Source organism: Danio aesculapii, chromosome 12 (assembly GCF_903798145.1).
Source record: "Danio aesculapii chromosome 12, fDanAes4.1, whole genome shotgun sequence".
Lineage (NCBI taxonomy): Eukaryota > Metazoa > Chordata > Actinopteri > Cypriniformes > Danionidae > Danio > Danio aesculapii.
In genome coordinates this window covers 31,600,917-31,619,772 of record NC_079446.1, presented here as the reverse complement: position 1 = coordinate 31,619,772, position 18,856 = coordinate 31,600,917, and the positions used below count along the sequence as shown (strand labels likewise).

The following is an 18,856-nucleotide window of genomic DNA, read 5'->3' as shown; positions in this document are numbered from 1 at the left end:
AAAAGCGTAGGCCTGCGCAAATAATAATGAAATAAAGGTTCACAATAGGATGTAAAGAATAATGCTGATTGCTTACTAATCAATAGTAAAGGAAACTATTATAAAAGGTCCTTTCTACACGTTCAGATACCAGGAGGTCGAATGAAGCTGGTCTTTTAGCTACAGTCTCAGGGCCGTTGGTGCACAATGAATCCTCCCGCGATGAGAAGGGCAGGAATTTCAGCCAGTACTGGATGTTGCTGAATAGTTATGATGCTGCTTCATACAACTCTTGCACATGTGGTTCTATAATGAACAAATTAACGTGATCAGTAATAGTTTGAATCATCGTATGATGGACACCAGCAGCACTACTAATGTGCTGAGTCATAGCCATACAATATGCATGTGGTGGTAGTAATGTGGACAATTAAATACTCAAACATTACATCAACAATGCAGCAGTTGTATATCAATTAAACACCAGTAATTGACAATCATATTAATATTATAATGAACTGTCGAGTGAAACTCACTTTCCTCATTGACGCACTTGCAAGGATCGTCACGAGCGAGACTTCGGCACCGTCTATAAGCGTTATTAAAACCCATCCGCTGTCAATCCAGATGATCATACACCCTTCTGCAGTTCACAAAGTGAAGGTGCTACAGAACGAGTAGATAATTTACTGTTTTACGCCGTTAAAGATGAGATTGTAGGACCTCTGCTTTCACATCGCCTTTCTGAACTGATTCACTTTCGGTTTTTTCATTCGGTTGATTTGAACGGAACTGAACTGATTCGCGAACGCTTGCTTGATTTGGTTGATTCCTAACTGAACTGATTCGCGGTGGCGCGACTCACTAAATATGCCACACCTTTCCTTCTAAATGAGAGATGAAATAATCGTCATACAAAACCTATTTTAAATGTACATAAACTGAGCAATGGCTTTTTTACAGCCGCCCCCAAATTTGGTAGTCAAATTTGCTAACAGCATATTTACTGTATGACATCTGTATCTTGTGGTAAAGCGGGTAGTCTGATTAATTTGGCAACTGGTCGAGTGTAGGTGTGTTCCTTCACCTTAATGACAGCTGTTCTAACTCTACCATCAGGACTAGGAATGATTGATGAAACAGTACCAACACGCCAAAGTGCTCTGGGTAATTGCTCGTCAGCTATGAGGACTACAGTTCCAACTGTGATGTTATCTCTTTCTTGTTTCCACTTCTGACGCGCTTGTAATGTAGGCAGGAAGTCATGCACAAAATGTTTCCAAAAGTGGTCACTGAGAATTTGGCTGTGCCTCCATCTCTTTCGACTGAGCAGATCCGACTCAGGATAGACTACCTGAGGTAGGGAGGAGTCAGGCCGCCCCATGAGCAATGAATTTGGCGTCACAGGGTCTGGATCCGCGACATCACTAGACACGTAACCGAGTGGTCTCGAATTTAAGATACCCTCGACCTCCACTAAGACAGTCCTCAAGACTTCTTCAGTGACTATTTGAGCACCCAAGGTGGTCCGCAGTGCTGTCTTCACAGACCGCACTTCTCTCTCCCAAGATCCACCAAAGTGTGGTGCACTGGGAGGATTAAAGCGAAATCTGATTTGTTCTTTAGCCAGTTGGTCTCTCAGTAGTGGTTGCATCTCCTTGAAAGCTTCCTCCAATTCCGTATTTCCTCCTCGGAAATTAGTTCCTTGGTCGGATAAAAGCTCATAAGGTCTTCCCCGACGTGCAGTAAAGCGTCTGAGAGACAACAGAAATGAATCAGTGTCCATATGGTCCAGAAGGTCAAGACTGACTGCTCTAGTGGTAAGGCACTTATACACTATACCCCACCTCTTCTCTGTTCGTCGGCCTACCTTTATCATAAGTGGGCCAAAACAATCAACCCCAGTGGAGTAAAAGGGAGGTTTAAACAACCTAAGACTGGAAGGTGGAATATCTGACATCTTCGGAATAACTGGTCGGCCTCTCCACTTTTGGCATTCTGGGCAGCAGCGCTGATGCTTTTTCACTGCCTCTCTCCCTCTTAGGATCCAAAATTTCCGTCGTAGCTCAGCATACACTCTTCCAGGTCCTGAATGGAGTAATTGTGCATCATAATGCTTAATAATAAGAGTAACTACTGGATTAGTGGGATTTAAAACGACAGGATGTAAAATATCTTTGGTGAGGCTCTCACATCTTCTAAGTCTGCCACCCACTCTGATCAGATTGGAGTCTTGGTCATATTCAGGTGCAAGTCCTGATAATTGACTACTGTTTGGTACAGGCTTTCCTTCCTTGAGCAATGCAAACTCCTTTGGGAAATCATGCATCTGACAATGTCTCAGGAGAGTCAGTTCTGCTTCATGATAGTCATCTGCATTTGGTGGTTGTCCCTTTTCAGCCGCCCCATGAAGGGATTTCACTGTGTTGTCTAGTAACTCTTGATAACTACTGAATTGCTGAACATCTGAAATAACTGGTGTTTCATTAAGTGTCCCACAGAAGGTGAGTTTCCTAACCTCAGAGTCTTCATCAGGGTTTTGACGTTCAGGAACTTTTGGCCAGTTACATTTTGGTTGTGTCAAGAAGGCTGGACCTTGCCTCCAGCGATTGTCTTGGGTCAATTGTGTCAACGTCAGACCACGAGTAATATCATCAGCAGGATTAGTCGATGAATCGACATAGTGCCAGGATCCTGGGTCAGACAACTCTTGTATTTCGCTAACTCTGACTCCCACAAACACCTTGTACCTGCAAGAATCAGACTGCAGCCAAGCTAGAACTGTGGTAGAGTCAGTCCAATATACAAAGTGGTGGATCTCTAGCGTCAGTTCTCTCTTCAAGACTGCACCTAGCTGTGCTCCCGTCAGAGCCCCACATAGCTCTAAGCGTGCAATGGAGATTTGTCTCTTCGGAGCCACTCTGGATCTTGCTGCTAGGAAAGCTATCTGTGTGTTGTGCTGATCATCTTCAGTACTCAAGTATGCTACTGAGCCATAGGCTCTCTCTGAAGCATCGCAGAATATGTGAACACTGCGATGTTTGATTGGCTGTTGAACAATACCACTGTAGCACCGTGGTAAGGTGATCTGAGCTAAATGGGGAAGCTCATTTTCCCATTCTTCCCATGCAGCTAGCAGATCAGCTGGCAGGCAGGGGTCATCCCAGCCTCTTTTCTTGTTCCAGAGCAATTGTACAATGATCTTTGCCCTTGTTGTGAAGGGAATCAGATACCCTAAAGGGTCGTACTGCTTTGCAAGTGTGCGGTAAATCTTGCGCATGGTGATTTCTCCTTTATCCTCTTGGAATGGTTTGTATGCTAAGGTATCAGATTGGCAGTTCCATATCAGTCCAAGGGTTCGTTCCAGAGGGTTAGTTGTACCTTGGCTGAGCCAAATCTCGCTGCCCTTTGACTTCAGCTCAGATGGAAAATGGTCAATGACCGTAGGATCATTACTGGCCCATTGTCGCAACTCGAAACCACCCTCCGATAGGTGATTTTGTAATCTGTTTACTAGCTGCTTGGCCTGTTCCACATCTGAGATGCTTTTAAGACAGTTGTCTACATAGAAATTACGTTCAACAGTTTGCCGCACATCATCTGTGGACTCAAGGATTCCTACATGTGACTGAAGGGCGAAAACAGCACAGCAGGGACTGCAGGTGGTTCCGAAAGGTAAGACTGCCCATTGATAGATGGTTGGAGGCTCAGACGTATTGCCATCACGCCATAGGAATTTGAGAAAGGGTTTGTCTTCATCAAGGAGGCGAACTTGAAACATGCCTCTCACATCACTACAAACAGCAACTGGATGCTCCCGGAAGCGAAGTAATACTCCCAACAAACTTGCCCCAAGAGTAGGCCCAGGTAGCAGGTTCTCATTCAGTGATTGACCTTGGTATTCAAAGGAGCAGTTAAATACTATGCGGTTCTTTCCATTGTGATGGACGATATGATGAGGTATATACCATGAAGGAGAGCTCGAACTACACTCCTTTGTTGTTGGTAAAGTGATGTATCCTGCTTGCTGCAACTTTTGGATTTCAGCATTATAGATATCGGTCAATTTAGGCTCTTTAGACAGTCGTTTTTCTGCACTACGTAGCAGAGGTAGAACAGCTTCTTTGGGTGCATTCAGTGGTGGGAGTGACTCTTTCCAGAGTAGTGGGGTTGCGTATCTTTTGACTCCCTCCACATTAATTCTGACTGTTTTTTCTTCCAGAATCCGAATGGCCTCAGCATCTTGACGTGAGCGTGTCACAACCTTATCAGAGCGATAGGGCAGAATATCCAGTTTCCACAAGTTCTCCACTTGGTTGAATAGTTCTGAGTCTGGTTTTGCACAAGAAACAAAGAAACATTCCTGTGGTTGGAGCTGAGAACAAAGGATCCTTGATGGACCTTGCAATGTCCATCCAAGTCTCGTATGTACTGCTGCCGGTCCTTTAGACCCCAATATCACAGGTTCCACAGGTGTTATCAGATGTGGGTAGTCAGAACCAATAAGCACTAATGGCTGTGCCTGATTGATAGCATGTAGAGGCAAATCTCTGAGATAGCCATGTTTCTGCTGCAATTCAGTGATGGGATAAGTATGTTTGACTAACCCCAACCCTTTCGCAGTAAAGGCTCCAAAAACTTGAAATGATCTGTCAGGTTGTGAAGCAGGAGCGATTGTGAAGGACACTGAATTTCCACGAATGGTGTGTACCTCCTGTCTCACTGTACGAAGCGCTAAGTCCTCAATTGTTCCTTGAAGGCCTAAACGTTGAGCAGCCTCATGCAATAGAATCGTTCGCTCTGATCCATCATCCAGCACCGCATAGGTCTCTAGTGACCTGTCCCCATTACGAATCACAACCCGACTCAATTTAAGTAGCACTTGCTTTCCGCTTGTGGGTCGGTCCAGATACAAGGTCTGAGAAGTAGAACTTACTGGATCTGTGCTACTATCTGACTCTCTGATGTTGCATGTCCTGCTTGGATCATAGTTGGTATTAACATCATGCAGCACTTCAAGATGTCTCCTTTCGCATTGTTTACATTTCGCCTTTAGAGTACACTTTGAGGTTGGATGACTTCGGCCACATCTCCAGCATCGGTGACCCATTTTAATCCAATTCTCGACCTGTTGCTTAGTCAGGAGCTTAAAGTTTGAGCACTGATTCATATAATGATTGATGGTATCACAAAAGGGACAATACTTCTTGGGATTCTCCTGTGTTTTTCCTGAAGGTACTGACCCTGTACCTAAGTTTCCTGTTAATACTTCCTTCTGGTCTCTCCCATGTAGGATAGTAGTTGGCTTTCGAGCAGGAAATCCTGGCCTCTTATCCTTGTGTAGACCAAACTTCTCTCGATCAAGGAAGGTCGTGTATCGTGTTCCCTCTACCTGCACACGTACCTCATATTCAAGCCAGTCGGCTAAATCTAGCAGTGTAGGGATGGGAGTCTGCAGTGGGTTGATAAATCTCTTAAAGTTGGCTCTCAGATCATAAGGCAACTTTGTTAAGAGGCGTGATACATGAGAACCGCATTTCAGCTCGGTCCATCCTGGACTACCCAACTGATTCAACATCCCTACTAAAGCACGGACACGAAGAGCAAATCCTTTGAAGGCTCTGACATCTCCACTTCTGATATTGGGCCCATCCATCAAACTGGATATTCGCTGCAGTGCCAGCTGGTGTGGTTGCCCATACATGTCTATAAGTGCTCGCATAGTGTCACTAAAGGGAGAAGGACCATGACTGTAAGAATCTGCAATGAGCAAGGCATCTTCTAATTTCAAATGATCCATGAGTATTTGAAACTTGAAGGATTCAGATGCGTCTTCAGGCAAAACGTTATCTAAAGCAAGTTTAAGTCGATTAAACTCTCGCGGATCATCATGTATAAAATCTGGGATGGTGGGTGTAGGCCCACGATACTGGACTGACATAGGCTGGTAAGGATGATTAGGCTCTTGGTGCAAGGTTGGATATGACATATCAGTTGAATAGAATCGTTCATTATCAGGATAGCGATCATTTCTCCGTTCTCGTTGAAAATAAGGACCAGAATGTTCAAGCATGACTGGTTTGTGGGAAGTTTGAGTTAAATGCCCATAACGTGGATCACAAAAATTTCTGGCAGGCTGGTACTCTGAATGCGAGTTATATTTATATGGGTCAGCAGGAGGATGACATGGATCTCGAGGGGGTTGACGAAAGTGATTGGGTAATGGGTTAGATTCATCATATAGCCGTTTAGATGGAGTAGACTGATTATGACGATCGATTGCATGTGACATAAGTTTCCTCTCTACCATGGGGGGCTCCGCGTATTGAGGGGTTTCCTGACCTGAATGTATTGGAGCAGCACTCAATCGTCCTGTTTCCTTTAGACGATGTATGAGATCTTCAATGAGGTCTTGTCGGCTATCGTTATACACATGCAGAGACTCCTCTCTTGGAGGCACTGGTGGGGGCAGTTCGGGTTGATCAGAACTTTGCTCATAATGAGGGGGAGACATCCTCCTAGCGGCTACTGGAATAGCAGATCTGTCAAACTCCGCATCAGGAGATCGCTGTAAGGATGGCGAAACCTGTGGTGTATCTAACACAGGTAAATTAGTGATTATTTCTGAAATTCGTTGCACATCTTGCCTCAGCTGCTTGCTCTCTTCTCTCATTTCGTGGATGAAAGAGATAACATCAGTATTTCTTACTGCACTAACATGCTCGTTTGCGAATGTATGCTGTGTCTGAGCTAAATCAAACTCATAATCTTGAAGATATGAAGGCGGTCTAGTAATTCTACGTGGGCGAACTACGTCACTATCTAACATTTTCTCTCCTGGTTTGGACATCGTTACTGAGACGGTTGTGCATAAACTGAGCAATGGCTTTTTTACACAAATAATAAATTATATTTCAATATCATCTGCAATATCAGACAACACCCGTGAGAACGTCACAGTTATATCGTTAACTCTGTTTATCTCATTCACGTCAAGCAGTGCATGCAGGTCCAGTGAGCGCATGCAGACTTTTGTTTATTTGTTAGTTTTGATTAGTGTTGATTTCAAATGCAATAAATCTGTTAATATAAAACGTGTAGTAACTGTGCTTATAATTTTTGGTGGGTGCGGCCTTATGCGTGTGGTTTAACCTTTAAGCAAATCTTTTTATAATAGACTAGTGGGTTGTACCTACTCATCCTGTACTGCATGTTGATTCAGTTTATTAGAATAAAATGTCTGTAATAATGAGTAATGTTAATGTATTGTTTAAAGCACATCACATTTAAATGACTTTCTTGTAAATCTTCACGTAAGTCACGTTCAGCATAGGATTTAAGTGTTTAATTTATCGAATAATTGACATTTTGTTGCACAGAAGTTCTGTTTAAATATTAATAAAATCATGGTGCACACACCATGCACACAGAGTCCTGGGGTCTCATTTATAAATGTGGTGGACACAAAAAACAGTGGTGGAAATGTGCTTACACCACTTACCATGCAAAAGTTTATCTCTAACAATCAAACTTGATGGCAGAATGTGTGCAGCTAAGTAAACGCAAAGTAAACATATTTAATTAAATATTGACCACTATAAATCATATGAGCTATACTCATTTATAAGTAAATATATTTATTCTGGTGAACATTCACTTTTAGGAAGCTTCATCTGCAAATTTTATAAATCAAAACCCTCATCGTTAGTTCAACTTTACTTTAGGTTGTACAGTCTTTTGTAAAATGAGCAGGCTCGAATTGTTCAGCAGTCCTCCTAACCTTGTGTCCTTACCTTCTGTACATGAATATGCCATTAGTTGCAGTACAAATTGGCATAGAACTAACTTAACTATTAAATGGTTAGAAAATTATGACTGAATTTGACCTAACCTTGCCATTCCAAACATAGGCTTTCATTCCTCTACTAAACATAAATAAAGTCTTTTGAAAAGGTCTTTGAATTGAAAGTCAGTCCACTCCAATATTTTTAAAGGGATCAAGGAGAAATTCGTATGAAATGTTGTTTGTTTTGTGCCTCAAGTAGGTATGATTGAGCTTTTGTTTATGATTGCTTTTGTTTATGAGCTATGGATTTTTTTTTTAATGCATTAGAGTTTTTGAGTGTATTGACTTTCATTGACAATTGGATGGACTATGAAAATGGAACTATTGTACTGTACTAATAAATGTAGCTATTTTCTTGGCTAATTTTGCTAAGATCTATACTCTCATTTCGGCATAATAATCAAGGAACTTTGCTTCTGTTCTATAGCTGCAGCATGCACAATGAGAAAATGTGAGTTTTTAGAACTCTGTGTAATTACAGAAGAGTCAAGCTTTAAAGGGCCCCTATTTTACCCCTTTTTCATGATTTAAGATAAGTCTTTTGTGTCTCCAGAAGTTTCAGCTCAAAACACCCATCAGATTATTTATTATACCTTTCAGAATATTGGAATATTCTGCTTTGAACACAATGTAGCTGTTTTTGTGGCCTGTGCCCATAATGCTAGTTCTCCCCGCCCACCGTTCCCATGTGCCCGTGAGAGTGTGCCTCAATCTCCGCCTCGGCTACGTCAGATAAACAGCACAGTGACAGACATGAAGGAAGCAGATCTCATGTAAAGTTTGTAAAGTTACAGCAAGAACTTTCCCAATGATTATTTGATGTACTTGTTGTGAGTTGCAAAGATGAGTCACACACATTGTCATTACAAAGTTCATGCACGCACGCATGCACGCACGCATGCACGCACACACACACAGACACACACATACACAGGGCGCGCGTTTACTTTGCACTGTTTTTGCATGGCAAATGTGACAGGATATACATTAATGTCCACTGCTGTATGGGTATATGTTATGTTGATGTACAAAGTAAATCTGATTTGATGTCCACAAACCGGGATTGAAGCATCTTCTTTTATGATTGTACTGACTTGCGGCTGTGGTGATGAAGTAAAGATGGTAAAATCGCTGTAATTCATTACAAACATGCACTGTTTTAAAAACGTTTAAACTTGTAAAGCTCATTCTTGATCACCATTGTTGATGATTGATGACACGCATATAGGGGCTGTCAATCAATTCAGTGGGCGGAGAAACCGCACTCCTAAAAATTTAGAGGGATTTAGATCCCATTTTTACATCAGGAAATATAGAAAAAAGAGACTTATTGTCTTTATATCACTGTGAACACACTATACCAGCACACAGTTCTGTCCAAACAGCTCCCAAAAGATTTTCATCATAGGTGCCCTTTAAATGGGAAAATTATCAAACATTTTTGAGGTTATTTTTCAGTGAGATGCTAATGGTCTAATCCTATTTAATGATCTATGCTAAGCTTATAGTGCTCCCTCCAGATGCAAAGATTGACTGAATGGATAAAAAAACTGTTTAACTTTTTTACGTTCATTTTTAGGAAGGTTTCCCAGCAAATTTTATAAATAAACCCCTTGATCTGTAGTTAAACATTACTTTAGGTTATGCAGTCTTTTAAAAAATGAACAGACCTGAATTGTTCAGCAGTCCTTCTAACCTTGTGTCCTTACCTCCACATCAAACTGACACTAAAAACAGCCTTCCTGTTGCACAACAGCTTAACGAACAAACGGTGGGAGGCAAAACACCGACCACAGGAAGACGAGGCCTGTGCGGACAGACTCTTTCAGGAAGTGATCAGCAGATATCACTAGACTCCTGTTCACGTGGCAGGAAGCATGGACTGAGTTAACTGACGAAAGGCCCACTCTAATTGGACTTTGAAAAGTGCCATCAACAATAGATGCTGATGCCAAGATGCAACTTTCAGACCGTGTTTACCTTCAGCACAGAATTTGAGTTTTTGTAAGTTTGCTTTGGCCGTTCTGCAGATCTTTATGTAACTCCCCTCCTGTCTCTTTTTTTTTGAATGCCTGAGGCCAGCCTTTGAGCGAGACTGAGCGAACCTTGTCTGATGGCTGCTTCAAAGCCGCTGGGATGGGTATTAATCCTGGCTGTTGGTGGATATATTTGCGGTGGTGCAGGGCTATAAAAGATTCATGAAAACCTGGTGAATATTTTAACTGTTGACTCACCTACAGATGCCTCTCTCCTGGGCCACTAAGTTTGTGCCCGCGCAAAAGCAACAACATCCCTCTCGCCAACGTTCTGCCTGAAGGATGTCCTCCCCAGCACAGGAAGTGGTGCGCTGTGATTACTGTTTTTAACCGCTCTTAAAATTTCACTGTCTGATTATAGACATACAGAACACAGAGCGGAGGAATAGCTTGTTAATAGGGTACGATTTAACTTGCAGCAAGAATGTTAGTGCCAGACCTTTTGCGTTTGCCGTGGGTTTGTTGTACGTCAGAATTTTTGTTGTGAAGCACTTCTCTTCAAACGGGGAATGATTCACAGTGTGACAGAAATGATTACAAGAGAAATAGAGCCACATGGATGACTTGTTTCCAGGCTGTTTTCACTTTGCTGTGTGGTGCGCATATGAATGTCATTTATGATTAAAAAAAAAAAAGATTTATTTAACTGCAATATATGGAAACAATGAGGCTAAGGACTATCAAACTGTTTATTTATTTATTTATTTTTTTAAATAAAAAACTGTATTTCATTACATTTAAATTTTTTTTTTTAAATATTTGCATTTTGACAGAACCTTTTATTAATGAAGTTTGACCAGAGGACAAATTGTTGGGCCCATCTGAGCCTGGTTTCTCTCAAGGTATTTTTTCCTTCACTTTAGTCAATTGGTGAAGTTTTGTTCCTTGCCACTGTCTTGCTTGGTTTGGGACTTGTAGAGCTGCGCATTGATGGATTTGCTCTTCAGTGTTTGGACTTTCAGCAGTGAAAATTAAACCACACTGAACTAAACTGAACTTCACCTCTGAAAACTGGACTGACGCAGTTTCAGTTTACTATAACTTAAGTATAACTTATTTATTTAACTTCAATGTTAATCTGCATTGACAAAAAGGTCTATTGAATTTAAAGGTGCAGTAGGTGATTGTCTTCAGAAACATTTTTTGTCGTGCTGGTTGAAAGTCCCTTCACATTCCGATAGTAATGATTAAAGTAAATGATCTAAATATATTTATATATATTTTTATATTTTGGATAAGGCATAAAACAAAAAAATGTTCATCCAATTAAATATTGTCGGACCGACAAATAACTCAATTACGACAGGTAACTCAAACTGTCTGTCAACAATTTTAAATTTAAATTTCTCCGCAGCCTCTTTAAGCAAACAGATACGTCAATCGTGCCCACCCATGAAGCCCGGATCTACCACTGACAGAGAGACTTCATCTGGCAAACTCTGCATCAACCTGAACTTCTTTCTGAAAAACCAACGTGGCCTTGTAACGATGAAAAGAAAGAATGTTTCTGAAAGGGCTTCTGGCAAAAATGCAGAATCAAAACTTTTCTAAACCCTGAATAAATATCGGAATTACTTTTGCATGCTGGAAGGAAATGACGTTATACAGTTCAAAACACTGATCTGAAGGGTGATACCACGTCTGAAGTATTACGTTTAGGTATGTTTTAAAACTATTTTAGCGAAGCAAAGCTAGATTGTGTTCTTCTTTATGAATGGGTTTATATGCACGAAAGTGTTATTCAGCCACTGAAAACATCCAGCAAAAGATTGGCTATTTTTAAGTTCATGGAGTACCCTTTACAGCATCAATAATATAGTCGGTTAAATAGACCTGAGCATTCGTTTAGTTGTTCAAGTGAAAAAGGAGCTGAAAACAAGCGATGTATGAGGATCAGCGAGCACAATTGAAAATGAAAAGCCACTCGTTGTCTTGGTAATGAAAAAATAAATGTAATGTAAAAAGATGACAGAGTATTTCTGTTTTTAGCACTCCTGAGGTGAAGTTTGATTTATATTCACACATTGTTCATTGAACAGTGACAGCCTTTGACACAGTTTTGTGGAACTATAATTCCTGCACCCGCTGGCCTGTCGACAACTACGCTTGATAAAGTGTGTGTCTCCAAAGAGTTTTCTAACTGGTGAATGACATGATCTAATATTATATCGAATCAGCGCGTGTTTGCGCATTCATGACTTAAGGAGGCGTGGCTTTGGACGGCAGGGGAGGGTCGTAACATTTCAAAGCTATTATGCCAATGCCAGCATTCTGGCAGATCACGTACTGCACCTTTAATCAATCCATTAAAAAAACAGTGGCTAGAGTTATGCATTATAGAGAGAAATAACAGATGAACCTAGATTGCAGTCAGACCATGAAGCAGATCAATGTTGATCTTTCTTTTGAGGTCTCAGTGCAGAAATGAACAAAACAATAGGCCTAATACAAAATATTATAAGATTAAAATATAGAAAAATTATCAGATGATAATTTTTGTCAATTTTACTAACAGATAAACCGCATTCTGTAATATTTCAACATGCTTTCACTTTCGTATTCAATATGAAACATTTACTCGCCAGAGTTCGTTTCAATCGAGCCGAGACCACCTCATTCAATCGATCTCGGAACGATTGATTTGGCGTGTATCCGAGCGTGGTTGCGGGAAATAACTTATGCCAAAGGAACAGCGCTACCTGGGGGAACGAGACAGGTTCTGAAACAAACATCTAGTTGTAAAAGCATGTGTGTGTATATATGTATATGTAAATAAAGTTTACATAATTTTGTTTTAAATGACTCAATTTATTCTAGATTTAATGTAATAAAGGAACAACAAGTAATTAAAATACATATATTACATAGTTTTTTTTTAAACGGTAATAATATAAAACGTATACACTCTGAACTAGTGTAAATGTTGCTGTTTTTAAGTAATAAGCAAAGGTTACAGCTTCAGTTAATATTTGCACCAGGAAATAAAGAAGAGACTGTATTTGCTTGATTGACACAATCAAATCAAGAAAACTTTCTAGTAGAAACCTTCTTGTATTAATAATAACTCTCTAACACCTGTGATGTTATGTAGCACCTTATTTGGATCTAATAATCCTTTTTAATGGAACATTTGTATGGTGGTTCCAAAGTGAACATTTCGGATTCCAAGATAGATGAGATAATGTTCTAGTCAGCTATTGCTGATGTGAAACAGAAAGGTCTAGCAAGAAACACATCTGTGGAGGGAGAGGAAGAGACAGATTTAATTACAAACATTAAAAGAAGTGGATAGATAAACCAGAAGACAGGCAAAAGCACAGTACAGCTCAAGGACGTTTCTCTTGTGCGTTGTTGTCAGGGACATGAATGAGAATTAATGAGCTGATTCAATTACTGCGCAGAATTACAAAAATGCAACATGATAAATGGCAACACGTACATCTCTGGTTCTTACAGAAGAGAATAGCAGCTAATGAATATGGATGTCTTTAGCATTTTCATATCTTGAATTTGCTAATTGCTAAGTGTTTGTGAAAATGTCAATAGTTATAGTATTAATTGGCACAGAAATAGACGAACCTAACCATTAAAGAGTTAATAATGATGACTGAGTTTTACTTGGTCTTGCTATTTCAAATGAATAAATGAAGTGAACTGAAATGACTTTTAACAGGTATTAGAATTGAAAGTCAGTCCACTTAAATTTTTTTTTTTAAGAAATCAAGGATACATTCATATGAAATGTTGTTTGTTTCGTCCCTCAAGTAGGTATGGTTAAGCTTTTGTTTATGATTGCTTATAAATGTTTATAAGGGAATAAAAGTCTTCATCAAACAATCTCATAATGTTTCTTTAGAAGACTTTCTTTCTTTAAGACTTTAAGAAGACTTTCTTTCTAGAAGACTTTAATTTTCTTTAGAAAATTACTCTCTGGTTTAGTGAAAATTGTGACATGCTGGCTTGATGTACAGGAAAGTACCTCATTGGTTCTGTGCGTCAAACCTGCTTAAGCTTCCATTGACCAAATTTTGAATGGATTCTTTTTTTTTTTTTTTTTTTTATAAATGTTTTGATGCATCAAAGTTTTTCAGTGAACAGACATTCGGTGGAAATGGAAAATGAAATGAAAAGTAGCTATTTTATAGGCCAAAATTGCTACTGTAGGTATTATTCTCTCTTTCTGGCATAATAACCACAGAACTTTGTTGCCTTAACATGGCTGCAGCGTGCACAATGAGAAAATACTTTTCATTTTTCAGCAGTCTTAGAACAGAATGTAAATACAGAAGAGTCAAGCTTTAAAAAGAAAAATTATCAAAACTCTTTGGTCATTTTTAGGCGAGATTATTAGGCAAGATTATTATTGTTCTAAGCTAAGCACTGTTCTTAGCTCCCTCCAGACGCTAAGATTGACTGAATGGATTTAAAAAATGGTAAAACTCAACTGTTTAACTGCAGGGAATTGTAAAATTAGTCCTTTTTTGTGTGGAGTGTTCCTTTAAAAAGAATGATGATTTTTTTAGTTATCACTATGCCAAAGATAAAGACGTCTATATCAGTCAAAGTATAGAAACAAGTAAAAGAAAAATATATGATACATTTATCAATGCTAGCTGTGATAGACGTAGCTGTTCTTCAGTGTGTGTCACTTTTTGTTGAACAGCGCTGAATGATAGAGCTAATGACAGTGTTTTCTGTTGAGAAAGTGAACACAATGGCCAGTCATTGGTCTTTGTTTTACCCAAAACCAAATCATAAATAAATAAAGAGAAGTTACACACAAATTACCACCTGTCAATCACTTTTTCCGTGGGACTATGGCATGAATAGGCAGAGTGATCTGTGTCGTTACAATGGCGTCGACAAATTGGTCAGTAAAAAGGTGCCCAACCAACAGTATCTGGGGTTTTCACTAAAATTACTAAGGACAAGTGTGAAAGTGAAAGGTTGAAGCAGTGTACTGATGCTGTGACACGTTACCTGATAGATTCAAAAGACCGAAGAGTCGCTAGATAGAGACTAGATGAATTAAATATCAGGTTTAACAACTATAGTGAGACACGATCCAGCAGTACATCCTTGATAAACTGTCCGACGTGCACTGCTCTCTGGAGCTCAGACGAGCGCAGACTGTGTGTGTGGTCACGTGATGTGCGATGGAGGGCTGTTCAGAAATGCTAGGTAAAACAGTGTGGATGTGTGTTTTCGTTCTAAAATGGCATTTTAAAACTAACACGTATTAGTGTAAACAGGGCCTAAGAGTGTGATTTTCGCGAGCGGATTTGCGACAGGGGTGGGGCATAGGAACGGCGATGCCGGCTCAGCATCGTGTTATCTATCGGCAATCAGCGATGGACGATGACATTGTTTATCGACCCAACCCTAATGGAAAGCATCATCAATGCACCATGGTGCACCAAGAGAGCAAATTAATGAAATGATAATCGAGATCATTAGACCAGGGTTGGTTTACATGTTCTACATGTTGGTCCAATTTCGGCCCAAACCCAATTCTATTTTTGTACCCCTATCCCTTCAAAATATACCCATAAGAAATGGGACACCACCACCACAAAACCAGCACACATCATCATATGTCATCGCGATCTCTTGCTTCAAATGAAATTGACGATGGTGACTGCTGTAGTTATTCCAGTTGTGTTATTTTTTGGTATTTATCTTCAGGAAATCACTGAAGGCAACAATATCATGTTATCGTAATGATATAATGTGGCAATAAGCTCGTAACTGTACGATGCATCTATGTAAACGGACAAAAACAACATTACCATTATACCAGACACTGTAAAAACGTTATTTCCAGCCACTAGACTTTTCTAACAGGGGATTCGAGTGTCATCGAGTGACAGAATGTTAAAGAGGAGTTATCATTAGGCATTCTATAAGGCGAAATTTAGCGGTTTTCGTTTTTGTGTTTTTTTTTTTAAACCATGATGATAAAACATGAACGCTGTTATGAATGTATCAAAACATGCTGGGGGATTTTGTACCCCTTGGTTTCGAGTGTGGTCCTGAAAAATCTCTGGGGTTCAAGTGGTATCTAGCTCTTCCCCTTAGCCCTACGCTTTTAAGCTAAAGAGAATTGAGACACCCCTACCCCTACACATGAACGCGCAAAAAGAGGGGTAAGGGGAAGGGCTAAGGGGTAGTATTGGAATTGAGCTTTAGCATGTAGAATCGCTGTTGGCCGATGGCTAAAAAGAGTGCTCTGTCTGGTTATTCAGCAATGAATCAAAGCGCAAGTGTGACAGTGAAGTAACTTAGCAAGTAAACAATTCAAGTCAAGAAGGAACACAAAGAGGCCAGCAGTAATTTTGCTACATTTCTCAAATATTTGCAATTGATGGGGATTATTAGATTATCAGACATAGGCAAGAACGGACCCCTCTGTAGTGAGTGACAATTAATGTCATAATACTAGTGATCGTGGTTTTGTTTACGCTTTGCACACACGGGTTGAATGTTCTGGTTTCCCGTTTTGAATGAGCAAACCGATATACTGCCACCCACCGGTGCGGAAAGGCACATCCTCCCACACAGGTGCAGAACGCATACACTCGGTTCAGACGGCTGCCGTCCATTCGATGTGTTCACAAGCAACTTTTTGGTCCATTTGCGAGCCAATGTGAGCCGACAACACAGTTGGCTTTCTTCGCCACTAGTTGTTTGGCATCAACTTGGTGTGCTCTGGTTCTTATAAATATCGTTGGTTCACTCCAAGATACTTATGCAACACCAATTTGCAACAGCTACTACAATATTTTTCTCAAGAAGTCGTTGATCTAAGATCCCTTGAATTGTTGTCCTTGTTGAACTTGCCCTAAGAATTGTTTGCCTTTTGTGAGCTTGTTCAATTAAGAGTGTGTCTGTGCAATATTGAGGTCATTGTTTATAAGGATGCATCTCTTCAAGTCGGCATCAACAAACAATAGGCCCTGTCTAGGCAAACAATGCTGCCAGCTTACTGTGGTTAATGTGGCCTGTGACACAGACAAACCCTGAGTGTTTCATGGTGATGCAATACGGATCCTTGCGCTGTCACTCCATGGGCCCGATGGTTCTGTTTGCAGTCCTGAGGGAGATGCGGCTTATTGGTTGGGCCTGTGTCATGAGCACATTTGCAGCAGTGAATCATTGTGGATCTGCTCCCACACAAGCCTGTGTCCATATGGCTATAAGTAACCACAAAAACCGATTTCATCGTTGTGCCTACTTGTACTGAAACAGCACTTTTCTGCAAAGCTTCCGACTTTTTTTTTTTTTTACACATAGTATTGTATTGTTTGTCCCTTGGGCTGAATTTGATGTGATCCTCTGATGTTATTTTTCAGGTTGACTGAGCCGTCTGGATACCTAACAGATGGTCCCATCAACTACAAGTTCAAAACGAAGTGCACCTGGCTGATTGAGGGCTAGTAAGTGTCATTTTCGCACCAAAGTTTGACAGTGTTTTGTTGTGCCCACACTTTCTTCTTGCATAGTCCCTATTTAAATACACTTGGGCAGGGGTGTTACAAGGGTGTTTTATTTTGTGTTGGGTTACCAGAAAAGGCTTGGAGGAGCACATTCTGCCTTGAGCCCATCAGACTTGGCAGAAATGAGTCTGCTGTAATATGTTCTCATAATGGATTACGCAGCCAGAAACACATTCTTAAGCGTTATGTCATCACCTTTGTTTTTCAGCCCAAACGCAGTCCTGAGGTTACGATTTAACCATTTTGCGACCGAATGTAGCTGGGACCACATGTATGTCTACGATGGAGATTCTATTTATGCTCCATTAGTTGCTGTCTTCAGGTGAGTGTGTATCTGAAAAATACTCAGTTTTAGGGGGTTTTATGCCAAGTACCCAAGAGTATCAGGATCCCCTTTTGAGAAAATACAAATGCTGTTTTAATGAATAAAGGCCTTTTAAGAATTTTATTTTTATTTGTGATATTATTGAGACATGTTTTCAAAATGATTGTTTAAATTCAAGTATTATCTGAAAATTTTTTATTTTTTTATTTACTTGAATAATTTTAATCATAAAAATTAAAAATAAATTTTGTTGTTTTTTTTTACAGTTAAAAAGGCATCACACTTTTTTACATTGTTAATAATATATGTGTCTGACGCAGCAAATCTGCATATTAAAATGATTTCTGAAAAAGTTCTGTAGCATGCAAAACAATGCATTAAGAAATAATTGTTTAAATGTAATAAATGTGGAAGTTAACATAGGGCTGGGCTATTTAGCATAAAGTCAAAATCTCAATTAATTAAACATTTTAACTCGATTACGATTAATGAATGATTATTTTATTTATTTATTTATTTTATTTTTTACTCTCATCGTTGACTGACAAGTTTTGTACTTGATATATTATTACTTTAATAATTGAAGGAAACACACACTATCTACTATCTATGATTATTTATTAAACATCATTGCTGAACAACTGAAGTTAAAACCGCACATTATCTAAAACTTTTCTAATAAAAAAGTGAGAATAAATATCTTGCACTTTTGGAAACAAAATAAATTATTTTCAGTGTTTTTCTTATTAAAAGTAGAAAATAAGCAGTATGTCTTCTAATTAAAATAACTCTTGTATATCCTGTAAATAATATTTTAAACCGTGCATTTCTGGAATCTTCTGTAAACAAATATTTAAATGTAAATAATAATTTTAATGTAATGGAAAATATGACGTCTTAGTGCATCTCTGGCGCAGCTTACAATCATCGTCAAATGTAAAATGTAGTGCAAAGTAAGGCTCAAGAATGGGTCCATCGTTCTATGTGACCAGAGATCTGATGTGCCTGCAAAGGGGCTGCAGAAGTATATATCAGCCTCAGCCTAACAGCTGGGTCACTTGACTCCAATTACTTTCTTTACTGCGTGTGAAAAAATCTAACCTGGAAAAATATGATCATTTTTAAGTTGTGAATGTCAATTTTGCCCCAAGTTAACATAGTCACTTCTTAACTT

The 18,856-nt window shown here is 39.6% G+C and overlaps 1 protein-coding gene across 1 annotated transcript in view; it reads left to right on the top strand.

The window, feature by feature from the left end:
- The window catches only part of atrnl1b (attractin-like 1b), a 168,275-nt gene that overhangs the window by 10,834 nt on the left and 138,585 nt on the right, over window positions 1-18,856 (top strand). The window contains exons 2-3 of the mRNA XM_056468877.1: window positions 17,214-17,297; window positions 17,566-17,679. Of these exons, the coding sequence (XP_056324852.1) occupies window positions 17,214-17,297; window positions 17,566-17,679 (198 nt within the window). The remainder of the gene's footprint in view (window positions 1-17,213; window positions 17,298-17,565; window positions 17,680-18,856) is intronic.